A 19,886-nucleotide genomic window follows, 5' to 3' on the forward strand; every position below is an offset into this window, starting at 1 on the left:
ATTGCATGTACAGATCTTTCATCGTTCAAGCAAACGGCATTCCTCATTGAACAAATCACCTGCATCTTACTATGCAGAAAGGAGCCAAGCAATTTTCGATCAGGCTGTTGGGTCAAACCAATGGTGGAGAATTGGGAGCTCTTCACAGAGCACCCAACAGTTAACATTTATCCAACTCTGGATAAATGGAGAATAACCTTCCTTTTTCTTCATTAATTCTCTCGTTATCCAGATAATTTTTTTTTTAGAACCAGTTGCCTTAATGCTTCTAATCACCTGAAGACACAAATAAAAAAAAATGTCTGACACAAAGAGCATCATGCTTATTATTTTATTGTCTTCTCGATGCTAGTGGAATACACATGGTTCACCGATCGTATTCAAATTCCTGCAGAACAAATTACTGACATTACAGGCACAATACCAGAAACAGAAGGGAAAAAATTATGTACCGTTTTGTTGCACAATGCCAAATGTTAGGATTATTATTTTTTTTACTTACTCTTGAGGTAATGACAATTTCTCATTCCTCAGACTTTCTACAATCCGATCAAACCTATTAATCAAAGGCCATGATTTCTGAAAACTGTAAATATTCATAATAGCTCCAAAGACTACACCCAAACTGGCTTCACCTAACACCATGACCACGACTACTTTGTTCAATTAATTTAATACTACTGTGGGCACCATCTACAACAAACAGAGAATTCAGCCTGAAATCCTTTACAAAATTGCCTGGAAGTAAGTTCCATTGAAATCAATGTGGCCTACTTCTGAGTAGACATGTGCAGGATTGTGCTGTTCATCAATTACGTCCAAATCTCAGCCACAGCTAACATGTCCAACATGCAGTAATCCATTAAAACTACAGTCACACACATGACACATTCCCAAAGACTGCACTGCGTAGAAGGAACAAACAACAGTTGTACTTTGACCACTCTATATCAATACTTAAACCATCAATACTTTTAAAGGTGTCACACACAGAATTGGAAAATGCAAATTAACAGTTGTTTCCGTAGTTTCAGGTTCGTAACAGTCTGACCCTTCCGCTTCATTTGATGTGAGACATTCCTTCCTCTTATTTCTAAACAAATAAGTAGCACTGAACCTTATGATATACAGATAAACTATTCGTTTTTGCCTTTGTGAGATCATCCAAATGTTTGAGGCATTTCCTTTTTCAACATGTGGACTAAGGAATTTGTTCTCGCACTGGAAAAGTTAAGCTTTTATTTAAGAAGGAAACACTGGTTTTATTTTGCCTAATTTTAAGCAAGTGGTTGAATCTCTCCCGTTGAAATCTGTGGGACTCAAACATGCTGAACTTCAGCTGGATTCTGTTCTTCACTTTCTATGGAAATTCACAGGTGAAAAAAGGACAGGGAACCAAGCCTTGGTAAGAGAAGATTTATAGGCCTGCTCGAGAGCCAGCAAGAGGCAGCGTGTTTAAAAAGTGTTTAAGCAGTGTATGTTTTAGCTTCGATCTCTCTTAAAGAATACTTTCCCTCTCTTCTCCAAAGCCTGCAGCATCAGAGCCGGTAACAGTAAGGAGCTCAGAAGAATCTTTCGAAAGCCTGGCATAAGTCGAGCGCTGGCTACGCTTATGGGCCACGCCTTTGATGTTATCATTTTGAACCGGAACAGAATTAGAACTCGGTCCGGGGCACAAAATGATCTGAGAATGCTCTCTCATGCTCTCAATCTCCTCAAAATTCTGATTAGCTCGGTTGGTTGGCTGGTTGGCACTGTTGTTATTCAGCGTGACTGTGCTGGGTGTTCGGTTTAAGTTGTAGGCTTTCTGGCATGCTGGCCAGTTCTCTTCAGGGCTGCTCGCTATTAAGCTGCTGTCCGAAGGGCTTTTCTTGTCTTCCGAGCAGATTGACATACGTGCCATGGTTGCGTCTTGAAGGCCACTCAAGCTGAGGGGAATTCCCCGTTTCCCATTGCGGCCATCATCTTCAAGCTCAATGAGATTTGCTTTTTCAAGCTGGGAGTCATCTGCATCGTTGTGGAGAGAGTGGTTTGGAGAACTTTCACTGGATCTTACCCCAGAGTCAGAGGAATCCTTTTTGTCGAGAAGAGCATCCGTCAAGTACTCCTTTGCTTTAATCAGGGTTCTAATGGGCTCAGATCCATGTTCTGGAGATTTGGGCTGCTTCTCTGTTTTCCCTTCGACTTTTCTGTCTTTACCTTCCTTGAGGAGGGGAGTGTTATCAGATTCTTCTGTTCCAGACTCATCTTCATCACTTGGAAGTTTCTGATAGCGCAGAGCCACACCCTTCAGCTTCAGGTCTGCAGCTTGGAAAATGCTGGTTCTGTCAGAAGATTTCTTCCCTGGGAGAAGTTTAGAGCCAGACTGATCTGATTTTTCATCTTCTTCCGTGATGGGATCCAAGGGAGACGCATCGCTAGTAGACACACCTGATGTACTATAATCTACAACATCATTCCGTTTAATCAAGAAGGACTTCCTTCCATCATCTTGCTTTTGCTCAGCATCCTTTCCCTTATCTTGTTCCACACTGGAATGAAGGGAGCCTGTTGATGGGCTCTGGCCCATATAGAAGGCTGCTGAACTGTGAGGGGAAGATCTACCACTCACCGTGCTAGAACTGGCACCCCCTTCCAATTGTGACATTTGAGCAATATATTCTCTATATGCATCTCTATATTCTGCCTGTACCTTATCGGTAAGCTTTGAAATTTCAATACTAGAATCTTGAGAATTCAGGCTTGAAAGACTTGGCGTCCGACGGGCCTGTGACTGTACAAATAGAAAGAAAACTCATTAATACAAAGTCAGCAGAGTTGACACCAGTCCTTCAAAACAGAAAAGATAGCTACAGACCTTGTATGCAGATTAAAGCTTTGTTCACACAGTGTCTTTAGGTCTCAAGGAGTTAGCAGTAATCCTTTCACCCCAAGAACACAGTTGCGAACAGAGCAGCGTAACACCTGGCTCCTTCATAACCACAGAGGACCAACAGCTCAGTGGCATAGCATATGCCTTGCATATTGTGGGAATACTCAGTGTTGTGGGCACACCAACATTGAGCACTATGTTCACTTACTATATAAATATTTTTACAGACAACTTGAGATGCATAAATTTCTGCATCGCTTATTTCAAGCATCTTATTTACCTGATGCTTAGAATAAAAGGGTGAGAGAATGTATGATTCCTGCCAGGTATACAGGAACACAGAGACATCTACAATGCAACATATTTTTGCCCCATTCTACAGTGCTGCATGAAAAAGTTCGCTTCAATGGAGGAGGCAACCATAAAAATCTTGTATATACACACACACCTGCATTTATGCAAGTACACACATGCAAGGTGTCTGTTGCAGACACAAACATACCTATTTATGCATTCAGAGGTTGCCTCTTCATTGAAGTGAAAGGGGAAAACAGTGCCAAATAGAAGATTTCTATGTCTCCATCTGGTGTTTTGTAAGTCACTTTGCATATCAAGCAACTAAACTACAACAACAACAACAACAACAACAACAGGAGCTGAAATGGGGTCTTTATTTGCAACTCCAGAAAATACATTTAGTGAACATAAAATATGGCATTTCCTCTTCATGCCACCATTGCTTGCTGATTTGGGTGAGGGAGGAAGCTATTTGCTCTGTAAAACTGCTAATGTTAAGAGAGAGAGAATGGGCTGAGATTAAGTCTATGTCAAAGAGAGTACCTGCCAACTTAGGTTACTATGACGTGGAGGGGCTTCTTCTAAACCGATGGTGTTCAACTCTTCAAAACTGAAGTTGAGAGCGTAGGGGGCTTGACCCGGAAGACCAGTCAGTTCAGTATGAGGCAATTCAGTGTTCAGTGCAGGACGATGAGCAAGATCATTATGAGGTATGGTACTGGTGTGTTCATTCGCTGCCCGGGAATCTTCATGAGCAGCCTGACTCTCAACATTTCTCAAGTCAAGCACCTAACACAGAAAATGCAGCAATTAGGATCCAGCATGAAAAGCCTGAAAAGATAATCTGGCTGAGGTGATTAAACACTGGATAAACAAGTCGAAGAGTATAAAGCTGTGAAGCACACTTCTGTGAGAAAACCAGGATTTGTGAAAACCCTTGAAAAAGTTCTTTGAAATCACTGAAAAGCTACTCTGGAGCAGGTCCTACTGTAACATAATGAGAAGGGGAAACGTGAAAACTCTCACCGTGTGTATATGAAGACATGTGCGCAAAGGACTCTTTGAAACCTGTACTGTTAGTGAACACTTTTCACAAACAGGCTAAGACATACACATTTATGCAAGTACATGGTATCTAGATGTTTGCTATAAAACACCAATCTTATATAATTGTGTGTCAAAACAATGGGCCGTTTCTAGTAAGTGGGATAAGAGCATCTCTTTAGTATAGGGTTGGGCAACCTGTGGAACTCTACTTAATTCCAAAAGTTCTCTGCAAGTGATCAGTTCAATCCTACGGCAAGACTGGTCCATCCCTTTCCTGGCAGCCTGCGGGGTGGGAAGGCAAAAGAGAGAAAGTAACGGGCTTCGGCCCATCAGCTCGGCATGCAGCTCTGACAGATCACCCCCAAAGGAATGCAGCCCTCAACAGAAAAAGGGCTGGCCAACCCTGCTTTAATAAATAACTCCTTTCTTTCCCCAAGGCCTCCTATAAATACTCACCCAGGCTTTCTATGAGTGCACTGACAGGGCTGAAACAGACAACTGTTCAAGGCCGCAAAGCCTTGTAAAAAGCAAACATTCCTGGCACAGTGCTGCCACTTTATATAAAAACACTATGCCACATACGATGTCAGACATTATTTTGCAGAAGCAAGGGCCTTAGAGTTAGGCAAACCAAAGCATGCAAAGGCTGCATTTCCATGTATTACCTGGTGCTAAACGAAGAATGAGGAACCTCTTTCTTTGGTTAAGATCTACAAAGTTTCACGGCAAACCCTATGGGGAACATGGATGGGCGATATGTTGTGCAAAACCTGTTTGAAGTTGGTATCGTGATATTGGTTTCATAATTTTTGACCTGACCATGTTTCACGAATCATGGTGTGTGTGTGTGTGTGTGTGTGTGCGCGCGCGCATGTGTGTGTGCACGCTATGCAAAAATCACAATGTGCAAAAACCATGAAGCCAGTCAACGCTTCTCTCAAATCCTGCAGTCCCTGCTAACTCTGCCAGCTCAGCTCTCCCCTGCCACCTGGAGAGGGCAGCAAATCACAAGAGCAGGAGCCAGCAAAAATCACGATGCAGGAAAAAATGTGAAGCCAGCCAATGCCTCTACATAGCTCCATCCTTACTTCAGACATCGTGATATACAGGTATATCACAATGTTGAAAACCACATATCACCCAGCCCGACTGGGGATCACAAGCCCAAAATGAATGTGGTCAAAGGAAGAACATCTCCCCCATGCAACTTGCTCACACATGCAACATGCCCATTCACTCTCTCACATGCAGTCTCTCTCAAAGTAACCTTCTCAGTCTCAGTATTTAGGCTCCTCCAAAAAGCATCTTCCTGGACAAGAGGAAGGATTTTAAAGCAGAGGGTGGGGTTGCAGCCGGAGAGGAAAGGCTAGCTTTTCCCTGCCCCACTGTGCCACATTTAGCTTCAATAACCCACCAATGGGATCAGTAAGAAGGTTTTATGAAGCCTAAATATGGTACTGATAGGTGAAGGGGGTTGGGAGGTGAGGATGCAGGCCACGTGTGGGGAGCATCCAGACTGTGAGCCAGCAATTCTCAGCCCCTGTGCTAACTCCTTCTAAAGACAGTGGGAGTTACTTCCAAGCTAACATAACTAGGATCCAGCCATACAAGCACCGTCAACAAGGCATTTGTATTTACATGAGACTTAAAATTCTCTTACTGCACTTCTGAAGAGATGCCAGTCGCCAAAATTCATGTTCATCTCTCTCTTCAGTTCATCAATGTTGCACTGTGCTAAAACGCGACCATTTATATTGGCCTGAACAAATTTTAAAAACACAAAACAGATAAATACACCCTTGCCATCTGTAAATATTTCGTAAGCTAAAAAAAACCTGAAACTGAGTTTCACATGAAATACCGTATATGGTTAATACAAGTGGGATAGAATAACTGTACCTTTTGCAAGAAGAAATTTAAACAATTTGATAAAATATGCAAACTTATAATTTCCACTATGGCATAAAACAAATTGCAAATTTGTAATGTCAGAAAACAAATCAGATGCATCATATTCCTTAATTACGTATAGGGAATTTGCATTTTCTGGATTTAAATCTGGCCTTTTAGAAAGTCTTCTCACAAGGCAGTTTATAAAAATATATTCAAACAAGAACAACAAAAATTACGGTAAATAAACATAACAAAAACAGCCCATCTGAAAATATTTCAAAAAGCAAGTCAGCAAATGCAGATTTAGAAACTTATAATAAAATGCCTTTCGATAGTTATTTTTGAGGGCTTAAAAGTGTAAGGGGGCTTGCCAAATTTCCCCAGGGACTGAATTCCACAAGCGAGGTGCTGCTGCAGAAAAGGCCCCATCCCTGGTTCACATAAAACAAGCATGAGATGACTATCTTAAATGTCTGATAGGTTCGCACTCGCAAAAGCAGTCCTGAGAGGCACTGAGGGCTTTAAAAGTCAAAACCAGCACCTTAAATTGAGCCTGTGTGTGTGTGTGTAAACCAGTGTAACTAGTGTAGGATAGGTGTCGCCTGATCCAACCAGCATGCTAATATCAGTATTTTGGAGGCTACATTTTGAACCAATTAAGTTTCCAAGCTGTCTTTTATGGCAGCCTCATGTAGAAAGCATTGCAAAAATCTGGATGTACCAGCACATGAATAATTTAAATCAGGTCTGTTTTCCTCAAACAGGGACACAGTTGGCAAAATCAGCCAAAATAGAAAAAAGATAATCTGAAACTCTGATGCCATCTGAGCCTCTAAGGTTAGTGCTAGGTCCAGGAAAATTCACCCAGCTGCAAATTTGATCCTTCAGAGGAAGTGAGACATGAGTATGTAGGTATTATGGAGGAAGATGGCTACATTTCTTTGTCCGTATCAGCAGAATTTCCCTACAGCCCTTCAATCTTTTCTAGATTAAGTGTCAACCTGTTTGCCCTCTTCCATCCCAGTTTTCAGACACCAGTTCAGAATATCCATGGTACAACAGAGCTTTAGAGGCTTCTTGTCCAGCTTTCTGCCAGCAGTTTCCTGTTGAGATGCCAGCTAAATTCTCTCAAGCAAAGCTCAGAGGTACATAAATTCCCTCTTCAAAAGCAGAAGTGAGCCTTAAAAGCCTTAGAGATTTCCATCAGGCTGAACTAACCCTGTGCCAACCAGGGAATTATTGCAAACAATGATCCAGCATGCTAACAGAACATTCAGTGCACTGATTCTTTAGCAGCCAAAAAAACTTTATAAACCTCTTAATTTCAGCTCTATGCAATGTAGTGGATCAGTGTTGCTGTATCACACTGAATAGGACTGGGATTAAAAGATGTAGGGTGGAAAAGGGAAAATAACCCCACAACCAGGTATTCTCGGGGTAGCACCCTTGATGGATGATATCAATCATCATCATCATCATCATCATGACTACATTCTGCCTTTCTACAAATAACACCCAAGGTGCCTAACAGTGATAATACCACTTAAAATATACAGCAGCACAATAAAAAATGTTACTAACAAGATTAACTTCATAGTGATGGTTTGTCATGAATGTGCCTATCTAGGCTGCTTTGTTCTTTCATGCGAATACACAAAAAACCAAACCATAGTCCTCATCTTACATATGAACCTGGGACTGTGGCTTCTCTCTCTCTCAAACCAACCATATTCAGCAAGCCAAGAACACAACTTGTCCTATCACAGTTTCTTTAGAGCAGGCAACCCCAAACTGCAGCCCTCCAGATGTTTTGGCCTACAACTCCCATGATCCCAACTAAGGGGACCAGTGGTCAGGGATGATGGGAATTGTAGTCCAAAACATCTTAAGGGCCGAAGTTTGTGGATGCCTGCTTTAGAGCAACACAAACTATGTTCTCTTCTTTCACCATCTTTCTTCTAGTTTGTTGTGCTTTCTGCATCACATGTTGGTATTCAACTGACAATGAGTTTTGCAGGAAAAGGAAGGGACGCTCAATATATGATTGCTGGAGAATGTAGAGCCCAAATGAAGGTGACATTTTTAAATGGAAAAATGATGCACCATTTTAAAATGAAGGGACTCACCTTCTTGATAGTTGCAGAGTACTGAGCCAGCATATTCTGGTCGAGTCCTTCGATCTGTTTCAGCTTCTCGCACACAGCATCAACCGTCATTGAGCTCAAAGGCACTTGGGGTGCTCCTGAGCCTGTTCCCTGCGCAAAAGAAAAGTACATACATGCAATATGTTGAGACGCTCATTATGCCTACTGCACATTGCTTTTCTTTGCAGAAGCAAAGCGTAACACACATCTGAGTCACAATGGAAAGGCAACGCCGCCGCCCCCGGCACAACTGGGAATATACTGTTTGGTGCCCCCGCCCCACCCCAGTTGAGGCACTGCTCTTTCCAGATTAATAGTCCATTTTTAAAAAAGTGTTTTAAAAATTAATAACAATTGCATTGTGTTGTTATAAACAAGGAGACCCATTAGAAATTTGCTCAATATGTTCATGGATTCAAAAGTTAAATAACTTCTGCCATAAAGACCAAGGAAACTTGATGACCTCTAGAGTATACTTATTCTTCACAAATACTTTCAGTGTTTGGTTCTTATGAGAGCAAGGTCTAAGAACCAAGGAAGATGCTCAAAATATCACTCATTATATAAATCTGTCCCAAGGATTCCTCGCACAATAGCATAGTGTCTTTGAACCAGATCTTAGCTAATGCTAGTTCTAATCAGAGCAGACCCAATGAAATTAATAAACCTGACTAGTTTAGGTCAATTTATTTCAATGGGTCTACTCTGAGTAGGACTAACACTGGCTGCAACCCGATGCTTTTTGAACTGCCTGAGCCAATAAAGAGGGGGACATAAAGGTATGTCCCCAATTTTAGACATTTCATTTCAGGGAGAAATCCAAGAGGCAGTTGTGCCACATGAGAGCCCTCTATGTGTCTGTGTCTGTGTGTGTTATGTGCAAGTGAAATAAATGCACATTTTGAAAAATTGGTACTTTAAAACCACTAAGGTTCCCTGCTAATGGAAGCGTGTCTTTAAAAAAATAATAATCATGTCTGTCTCCCAAAAATGAAGGCTTCTTTAAAGAACTGTAGCATCCTCATTCAACTTGTTTAATAAGGAGCTACCTCATCAACAGAGAAACATTCCACTGCTCTGAGAAACTCATAAATTCTCTTTTTTCACATTCACTGTCTAAAGGCCCATAATCAAGGACCAGGACATATAATTGGGGGCCACTGGATTAGGAAACCCTGGTGCTAAATAAACATATTTGCAAGAAAGGATGCAATTGAGTAACGCAACTTCTCCAAAGTATTTTTGGCACTGAAAGCCCCAGAACAACAAGCTGCTTTAGGTTATCATTACACATGAGCGTGGCCACTAAGAGATGGATGTAATTTGGGAAAAAATTATAATCCCCTGTACCAAGTTTTTTGTAATATGCCTTCACAAGACTGGCTTCACAGCTTAACACATACTACTAATCAATATAACATTGACAAAGTAGTAATTATTTTTCTTTAAGTGATCCCAAAATGGTCAATGAGACCATACATTTCTCAGGATCTATTCTATTGTGATCAGATGCAGGGGGAAGAGTGTGTGCCTACTATTATTGGTGGGGGGGGGGGGGGTGTCCCAGTTTTCAGTGTGCACGCAACACAAAAAAGTCTGCTTGAACAGGAAAATTCCTCCCTCCCCACCCATCCACCCCAGCATTGCATGGGACAGGCGTGTGTGTGTGTGTGTGTGTGTGTGTGTGTGTGTGTGTGTGTGTACATATACATACATACACATACACACAGACTATGGCTGCATGGAGATGGATAACTAGGGATTTCCATCTTCCTTGGTCAATATGTAGCAGTGGTAGTCTTAAGTCTCATTGTGTAGCCCGTTTTCACATTCGACAAGTGGCTCTGATAACATTTTCTTAACAGAAGACACAATTTTCATAAGGCATAAAGATAATGAATAAAATATTCCATAAAAACTGAACCAGAATGTTATAGATAACTTCCTACTCAACTTAGTAATTCAAACCATATTAAAAATAATGCCTAAATGCATTAGTTTTATCTATATTATATAAATTCTATATACAGTGGTCCCTCAACTTATGAATTACTCGACATCCGTAGTTTCCGACTTATGAACGGGACAAATGGCTGCATGCTTACGAATTTTTCTACATCCGAACGGAAACCGTTGGCGGTTTTAAATGCGGTTTCCTCGACTTACGAATTTTTCCAAATATTTTTTTTCCTATGGGAAACCGCTTTTCAACTTACGAACTTTTCAACCTACAAATGTGCATTAGGAACAGATTAAGTTCGTAAGTCGAGGGACCACTGTACAGTTTTAGTGGGCTTTCCTAACATGTTTAGAATTCAGTTACAATTCCAACTATCCAGTTACCAAACTCAGTATCTGAACCATGTATGAAGCAGGAAGGAAAGCAGAAAATTGCTAAAATACAGCACCAGTAATTACTACATTTTGTATTTCAGTGGCAAATAGTCATTTCAGCATGCATTGTAAGCTATTTTAGGAAAGATTTTTCTTACAAAAATACATAGATTACTGATGTCAATGCATGAATCATATGACAGAGATTCAGTTTAATCTGAAATGCTTCCTATAAAAAAGCAGTATTTAAATAATAAGCAGTGCAGGTGCTTTTAGTGATATTTGTCATAAGTGAATTGGAACTGTACTTAAAACTGACCCCCCCCCAGTGGTAGTCTCTTTCATTATAAATGTGGAAAGAACATTAATTCTACTAAATATCTGCCATGCAAAATCCAAAAAGCAGGATGTCAAAGCAATCCTCAAGACTTGAAAAGTGCATTAGTGCATAAGACAGCCAGCATGAAGTGCTAGTATGGACATTCTACAATGAGAATATAAAAATAAGTGAACAGTTTGCAGAAAGTTGCTGTACCTGTCTCTGTCTGTTTAACCCAGTTTTACACTGCTTTAAGAAAAAGGACAGAAAAAAGTGACACAGCTTAACATGAAACATGAAAAAAAATCCCATTAAAGAATAAGCTAGTATGGTTATTAAGATTTCTTCGTCAAAGTTATGGAGGATAAACAGCTGGGATTTCTTTTAAAAGTGGAATACCTGCTGATTAACACATGCTAGACCGGATCCAAAGAACTGTTCTACACACCCAAGGGGATTCTGTGCCTGTGTTTCTCCAATAATTCCATGTTGCATTACAAACTGATGTTGGGCTTTCAAAAACAGTTTCTGATATGGCATCACTGATCAAAACCCCACAGTGCAGTCGCAGGCCCCCAGAGACACTTAGAGCAACTGTTTGACAACACGGTATGCAAAGGACAACTTTTTACGCACCTCTGCAGCTCGTTACACTTTTGATCTGCAGTGAAATTCCTGCAAAGCAAGGACAGCCAAACTTTGGCTCTCCCACTGCTGTTGGACTCCAACTCCCATCATTCCTTGCTGGCTGGGGCTGACAGGAGCTGGGAGACCAACGACACCTGCAGGTTCACAGCTTTCCCACCCCTGCTACGGAGGGCTATTAAGGCACAGAAGACTGTGTAAAAAATATCATGAAAACTCAGGACTTTCAGGTTCAAAATGGTATTCAGTACTGCCTGCCTGCGCAGACTTCCATTCACACAACAGGAGTCGCCTTCCCCATCTCCCCTCTACAGCCTTCACGTGCCTGAAAAATCTGCTCTGGAAGGTACCCCAACTCTCTGGAACAGATTTTGAGGGCATTCAGAGGTTTGGAGAGGAGGAGAGTAAGTTGAAGAAGACCTACAGTGGTACCTCTACTTACGAATTTAATGCGTTCCGAACGCACATTAGTAAGTTGAAAATTTTTGCAAGTCGAATCCCATAGGAATGCATTGAGAGAAAAAAATCGTAAGTCGAAGCAACCCTATCTAAAAATTCGTAAGTAGAAAAAATCCTATCTAAACTGCATCCAAGATGGCGGACGGAGCTCCATTCGTAAGTAGAGTTATTCATAAGTAGAGGTACCACTGTATTGTGCACAGTGAGTACTGTCCTTGTTCAACTATGTTTTACTCAGATTAACAAACACAATGAAGTTAAGGCGATTATTTTCAACAGGTCTATTCTGAGCAAAATGTGAGTTCAATTCCACCCTGCATATTTATACAAATAAAATACCTGATTTATTGCAAACAGGGATTGTAATCCAGCAAATGTCTCCTCCAAGTATAGCTAGGTTTTTACTCTTATTGAAATGGCCAGTGCTGGAGGTTCCCTGCTTTTACTGCTGATAACAAGACCTAGTTGTATACTCAATTCAGGGCCATGTGTATAGTACCACTCTCTTTCACTGAGAAGACTCCAGCAAGAGTCTCATTGAAAGCAGTTACTTCAATGTGACTTAGCCCATTATGATAAACAGTTCTGCAGAACCCATAGCAGGATTTAGTATTATTACATGCATAGTGCCATTGGGGTGAAATACTAGAATCATGCCTGTACCATGCTTCAACATGAATGACGCTCAATTTTAATGCAAACTAAATCCCTCATTTTCACATCATTTATTAATGCTAGCTTATTTTCGTAATGCTTTCCTTGTTTTGGTCTGTTCTAAATAGCAAAATGCAAAGGTATTATGTTTAATAAAACCAATTTTGTCCATTCTTCTGGTACAATCACCTTGTAACCTTGTAACCTATCATGTTTTTATAAAACTTATTGCAGAGACTGCCTGGGAGAATTAAAAAAAAACCCAACAACTTAGAATTTTGATGAGACAAACATTTTAAAACATTTGAGCAAAACTGACTCCTCCTTCAAACTTCAGAAAACTGTGAGGTTGAGGTCACTCATACTTTCTCAAATAATCACTAGGAAATAATTAAAATCTTACTAAACAATCAGGTAAGCACCTTTTAATTAATTCAAATGCACTTGTGAATAAAATTAAAGATAGCAAGGGAAGAAAGTGTGTTTTATCGGTTTCATAAAGCTGTTATAAAAGGGAACCTACTATTTATGGGGGGAACCATCTTACATCAGATTTAACAGGAGAGAAACAGGCTCTGTGCAACTACTCAAAAGTTATAGATAGATATATACACCTATCTGTTTATATGAATGCTTCTATATGTACCCTTCCCTGTGCATGATTATCATTGTACTCATATGTTAGGCTGGATTCCCAAATCCGTAACATAACATAATCATTCCAACTTTTATCTTTGTTATTACAGTGGTACCTCAGTTTATGAACACAATTGGTTCCGGAAGTCTGTTCATAAACTGAAGTGTTCATAAACTGAAGCAAACTTTCCCATTGAAAGTAATGGAAAGTGGATTAATCTGTTCCAGACGGTCCGTGGAGTACTTAAACTGAAGCGTTCATAAACTGAAGCGAACTTTCCCATTGAAAGTAATGGAAAGTGAATTAATCCGTTCCAGATGGGTCCGTGGCGTTCGTAAACTGAAAATTCGTAAACCAAGGTGTTCATAAACCGAGGTTCCACTGTAAATTATCCATGGACTTGTCGCACTCAAGACTTGCACCAGTAATGGCCAATGTGGTAGCAACTAGGCAAGGAAGGAATCTGCTGTCACTGAACAACAGGTGTGAAGGGAGAAGGTCATTTTGCTGGACCATACCCATTATGCAGGTGATTCGACTCTGCACTACCACGGGCTATTAACAAGGTGGAAGTGATGCAGGGTGAGGGCTGAATTTTGATGGAATCCTCATCTTTTTCTCTAAAGTATTTGGAAGAAGGTGGGAGAGACTGAGTTTATCCTTCATGAGTATTTAGACTATGATCAGAAAACCAAAATCATACAACCGAAAGCTGTTGCAGAAAAACAGGATAAAGCTATTGAGAGAAGGGTTACCATCCAAGTTCAAATCAACAATTTTAAAATAGAGTTAAGAGTTAGAGGTTTTGGAAATAAGATCCGAGATTAATGTGAATCTATGGAGATATTTGTATGGCAGAAACAACTATGACAGAATGTAAAATGCAAAGCCTGCCTATTCCTAAGGCTCAAGACAGGCACCTTCCATTCTCATGACAATTGTCTTATGACCAGCTTTATGTCTTGTCGACTGCAGCAGCTTTATGCCCTGACATAACCAAGAAACGACAGGTATGATTTATTCTGCTAAAACACTTAGAGAAGGCATCAACCAGTCACTTTTACGTAAGTGAATAGCCAATAGCCTAATTCCCTTCTACTAGCCAGGGCAATACTGCTAATGAAGACAGAACACACTGTACTCTACTGAAAACACTGTACTCCACAGACGACAAAAGGCTAGCAATGGGAAAGACAAATACAGTATGCATTATAAGTAGAATATTAGCTCGTATTCTTGTACTCATTCACAAACTATGTTCATTAGTCTTCATCTATTCTATTTGCTCATCAAGCCACCAATGCAGTGTTAGTGAACTGCCATGGTCATTCAAGCAGACTCATTACTGTTGAAGACGCAATGAGATGCTAAGGATCCACACCACATGACTACTCATTTACCATTGAGGGGCCTGTGGGTGAAGGAAGCCACTCAGCATCCTCCTCCTTGATAACATCCTAACAACAACAACAAATTATTATGATTTGGACAAAACGGTTAAACATGCAACGAAAGTATGGAGGAACAATGGATGAAAAGAATATATCATTCTGCAACAGAACTGTTTTTTTTTTTTTTGGTTTTTAAGGGGTGAGGAACGTTAAGACTTGCAAGAACATTTTGTGGCTCAACAAGGCTTTTTTTCTAGACCTTTGAAAAAGAACCGTGTGTGGCCACTGTGAGTTGGTTCCCAGCACTCAATCAGGAACAGTTTGCACCCCTCTTCTCTTCCCTTTGCGTGCTTCATTTCCCTATATTACTTCCGGGTTTGCAGGAAGCCATTGTTTGCCATTACATCACTGCTAGGCAAACTATGACTTGTGTGGAGCATAGTTTGTCCACAAATCAGAACTTGAAATGAAGCAAAATAGGAAGAGGCATATGAACGCAAGGCTCATTCATGTTATGGCCAAGCATTATATCCAAACTGAGCGCCTGTGATGACTCAGCAGTAGATCAGTCATTCCCGGGAACTGGTAAAAAATGCTCTTTCAGATTAGAAGTCTTTGCAGATCAATAGTGGTCCACAGGCTATAACTGCCTACTACTAGGTTTCGAAGATGTTTACAATAACATTTTAATAAACTCCGCACAGCATTGCCCGAAAGGCACCCATATTCCACAGCTGAAGTAGCCTAATAATTTTCTTAATACTTCCTATTTGAAGAACATAGTACAATGTGATTTCCTCTTAAGAAATTTTTAATTTATGGAATTATGGCACCATTTCATAAATGCGGTTAAAAGTTCAATTTATATGCGTAAGGAAAATTCAAATTCTAGAACTTGCCCAAACTAAAAACAAAACATATTTTGTTTTATATCTGAATGTTGACATACACATTTTTAATCCACAGCTTCCCCTTTGTCATTATGGTTTCCTATTTTCTTAAATGTAAACAAAAAATAAGCTTTAGGTTGTATCCAACACTGTACAAAAGGAGGCCTGCTCGCACATCATGACTTCCCCTTCCTCTCCTCCCCAAAATCTGCTCGGGGGGGGGGGGGTCTCCCAACCCTCTGGAGCAGATTTTGAGATTGTGATAGGCAGCTGCAGAGGGCAGGGGGAGGGGAAAGAAAATTCTGTTGTGCAAGCAGAACAGCACAGTTGGGTACAACCATTATCTTTCTGTAGTCTATAAGTGGCTTAACATTAATCATTTTATTCTAGCAAACAACACCTAAATTCACAATATGTTAACTACACTTATTACATACTGCAAACAGGACCTCCATATTTTCACTCTACAAAAATATTCTGTAAGACTCTTACATATTACTCTTAATACTAGAGTTCAAAATTTCTATGTATATAAACTTGTTAAAAAGGCGGGGAAAAACACATTTTACAATCTTAGTTAACCTTAGCTTTAGTTTTTTATAAAAGATTTTTTTAAATTTCTTGTGCATTTATGTGCTCACATCAAACATCTATTGCTGAATTACTGACTAATCTTATTTTATAAGTTAGCATGTTCACATACTGTTTGAGATACTTACTAGACCACTGCTCTGTTCCCTGGACATACCCGTTTTTAGTGATGGACGTGAGATGAGATGAGAACTGCCAGGATAATACCTTGGCATGTAAACATATGGGGCAAAGAATGGCTATGGAAAAAAACATGCAACAAAAAGGGACCATTACAAAAATCAAAAGAAAACTTAATTCAACAAATACAACTTATTTAAGAATGTAAAACATAAAAGTAAACACACACACACAAATACAAAATTTACTTTTTGAGGTAATTTTAACAATCCTATTTTGAATATTATCAAAGGTGAAATAATTAGATAGTTACATACCCAACTTGAAGCCAATGAGAGATTTCCAATTTAGTTCAACGAGACACAAACAGTAGGACAATGGAACATTTTTATAATGAATTATGAAAACATCTATACACCTTCCAAAAGCAATTAAATGAGACAGTTTAGAGCAAATGCTAAAATCACCCGGTTTAATTCCATTCTAATACTACAATAATCTCACGGGAATAAATGTGACTTGAGGACTATGGCTTAAGTATCTAAGGAAGTGTTCCACGGGTGAATTCAAGAGACAATTTGTGTTATTCAATTTTCATCAATTTTAGAATTCAGACTGCTTCTCAAACCTTGTCAGGTGTAACTTGAAAAATACCGGTACCTTGTGAGGGAGACCTCTAATATTAAAAAAAAACTTAGTCACTGGCCCATTCATGACTATGCATGTATCTGGGTTTACATCTGAAGGGTCCAAGCCCAATATTTACAGAACAATCCTATACATGTCTACTCATATGTGAGTCCCAATGAGTTCAATGAGACTTACTTGCAGAGATAACTGGCTATAGGGTTACAGTCTTAATCCAGTTTGTGTGATGAAGTCAACACACAGATGTTTTTGCAGGGTTTGCACACAATCACCATGTTTGAACGATCACATATTAGCTTAATAAGCAGAGATAAGAACAAATATTTTGCTTGCACATACAAACCTTTCACTCTTTAAAAAAAGAGCCCTCTAGTTAGCCAAAGTTCCCAGACTATTCACCAATGTTTGGGGCTAGTTTACCTTACAGTGGTACCTCGGGTTAAGAACTTAATTTGTTCCAGAGGTCCGTTCTTAACCTGAGACGTGCTTTCAGTAATGGGGCCTCCTGCTGCCGCTGGCATGCGATTTCTGTTCTTATCCTGGGGCAAAGTTCTTAACCACTTCCTGGTTAGGGGAATTTGTAACCTGAAGTGTCTGTAACCTGAGGTACCACTGTAATGGCTTTTTCCAAAGCTAAGCTAGCAAGCACAGCTTGTTACATGATTCATGGTCCGATTGCTCACGCTGCAAAGAGAAGAACAAAAAGGTTGTGTGTGCAGGCAAAAGGCTCATTTGCATCTCATTTCAAGCCAAAATATGGTCACCCATACTAGGTTGATGAACTATTCTGCATGCATCCAGATTGCAAAACAGCACCCTGGTTGAACACACTTTTCAGAGATTGGTTTGTGTAGTACTTGGCAACCTGGTAAACCATTGAGAAGACTAGTTCAATACGTGCCATAACTCCATACTTGTAAGTGGGCTTTACACATTCTAAGCAGCCAACATTATGCCCTTTATATGCTGTTGGAATCAAATTCCGATCAAAACCAGCTAGCATGGCCCATGGTCAGGAATGATGGGAGTTGCAAGTCCAACAACATCTGGAGGGCACCAGGTTGGGGAAGCCGCTTTAACCTATGAGCGACCCTATAAACAACCTTCCTTCTATGCAGTTACCAAAACCATGGAGACAAATCTTTCTTCCATTTGTCTTCTTCCTGCAATTACGTAAAGATTTATAGCTACTGATAGTCTTGTTCAAACGTGCATGTTCAAAACCAGCACACTAAAAAAGACAAAATCTTTTTTTAAAAAAAATCTGAACATATTCCAAAATATTTCACCACTGTTGCATCATTTGAACCAAAAGTGCATTTCTTCACAAATTTAGCCCCGTGGTTGAGATTTGCTGTGTACTTAAGAATAAAAAATGCTATGATTTTCATCAGTTTTCTGCTGAAGAAGTGTGGAATTTTAAACAAAGCATTTATTACACCAGGAAAATATCATCATCATCATCATCATGTGTCAATTTTCAAAAGCAGCTTTCTTTCTTACTCTATTATAGAATGGATGCTGAGGTCCAGTCATGCCGCTGTAGTAGCTACTGTGAGGCTGTGGAGATACGACTCCCGCATTAAAAGGCCCATTAAAGGAGTGTGTTGAAGAGCAGACTGAGGAAGGCTGGCTAAACACCGACGATGCTCTAGGAGCTGCCTCTTGCAAAGGTAACGTGGGATATGGGATCGCTCCAATGTTAATTTGGTCTCTTGCAGCACGGACATCTGAAATATTTAATTTGCAAAAGTAATCAGCAAGCATTGCCAATAACGTATAATCTAAAAATCAAAACAAGGACACAATTAGAGCTTCCTGGCAAATTGTTGCGTGTTCTGTTCTCTCTCTGGAGACAGAAGTGGATTCAGCATTAAGATCAGCCTCTCTCTCTCCCAGAACCAGAGGCAGAAACAAAAACTTGAAGGTCTTGATAGAACAAGGGGTTTCCTTTCTTTCTCCAGACCTCTTAGTTCAACACCGAGAATGCAGAATCTCAACAACAACAAAATGTAAAAAAATTAAGAGCTGACCCCCGCTTCCTCGAACCCCTGTTATATATGAGTACTGCTGCCATTATGGAGAGCAATGAAAACAGCAAGGATCAGTGGCAGCTGGTCCTTACTGGTCCTGGTAGAAGACAGGGCAGCAAATGGTAGACACGCCCCCACCCCGCATTCTACTGGTTCTGCTCCTTTTAAATTACCTTAGAAGAACTATGAATGAAGGGCCTTCAAGAAAGTAGTGCATCTCCACACTACTTCTATAAGGAGGGGGGGCAACCAAACCTCAAAAAAGATTAAGAAAAGTAGTGAGGTGGATGAGACATTTGTCTAATCTCCCCCCGCCCCAGGTGCCATAGGAAGCAGACTAAAGGGGCAGTTTCAGATTATCTCTTGCTCTCTTTTTTGCTGCTGCAGCTAACAAACGTATGGGAGGGAGGGGAAATGCTATGGGGAGATGCTGGTGATGCTAAGCACCCTCTCCCCTCAGCTCCCTTCACCCACTGCCTTGTCCTCTATTGTAAATAATAATAATAAATAGACTCACTCACTGAGATGTTTTTTTCCTGATGCTTGGCTTCATTCCACTCCAAGTTCCCTCTCTCTCTGTCTTTCTGTCTGTTACTGTCTGTTACTGTCTCTTACACACTTACACACACACACGCACACGCACACACGCACACACACAGCTCTAAAATAATATTATAAATATAAAGGCAAGTGACAGCCTTCCAGCCTTTTCCTCTTTTTTCTCATGTTCTGAAGGGACAGAAGACAAAAACTGGAAAATGCAGCAACTGAATTGGTTGGAGATATTGATTAAGACCACCATACCGCGGTGCCAACTGCCGTGTTCTGAAAAACTCCTGAATGTTAACAACAATGGGAGGGGAGGATGTCCACAAAGCCTGCTGCCCGTAACACCAGATGGGTCTAATTTCT

General features: G+C 40.3%; 1 protein-coding gene across 3 annotated transcripts in view; it reads right to left on the bottom strand.

Moving 5' to 3' along the window:
- Positions 1–317: 317 nt before the first annotated feature.
- The window catches only part of KIDINS220 (kinase D interacting substrate 220), a 59,169-nt gene continuing 39,600 nt past the window's right edge, over positions 318–19,886 (bottom strand). Inside the window, exons 24-31 of one of the 3 annotated variants that reach the window (XM_035109885.2) lie at positions 18,445–18,671; positions 16,302–16,412; positions 14,702–14,758; positions 11,123–11,155; positions 8,236–8,364; positions 5,877–5,975; positions 3,713–3,958; positions 318–2,773 (exon numbers count right to left, since the gene is read on the bottom strand). In XM_035109885.2, the coding sequence (XP_034965776.2) occupies positions 1,499–2,773; positions 3,713–3,958; positions 5,877–5,975; positions 8,236–8,364; positions 11,123–11,155; positions 14,702–14,758; positions 16,302–16,412; positions 18,445–18,671 (2,177 nt within the window). In that variant the 3' untranslated portion in view covers positions 318–1,498. The remainder of the gene's footprint in view (positions 2,774–3,712; positions 3,959–5,876; positions 5,976–8,235; positions 8,365–11,122; positions 11,156–14,701; positions 14,759–16,301; positions 16,413–18,444; positions 18,672–19,886) is intronic. The other 2 variants (XM_035109886.2, XM_035109887.2) reach the window with 2 other exon arrangements.

Source organism: Zootoca vivipara, chromosome 3 (assembly GCF_963506605.1).
Source record: "Zootoca vivipara chromosome 3, rZooViv1.1, whole genome shotgun sequence".
NCBI classification, from domain to species: domain Eukaryota; kingdom Metazoa; phylum Chordata; class Lepidosauria; order Squamata; family Lacertidae; genus Zootoca; species Zootoca vivipara.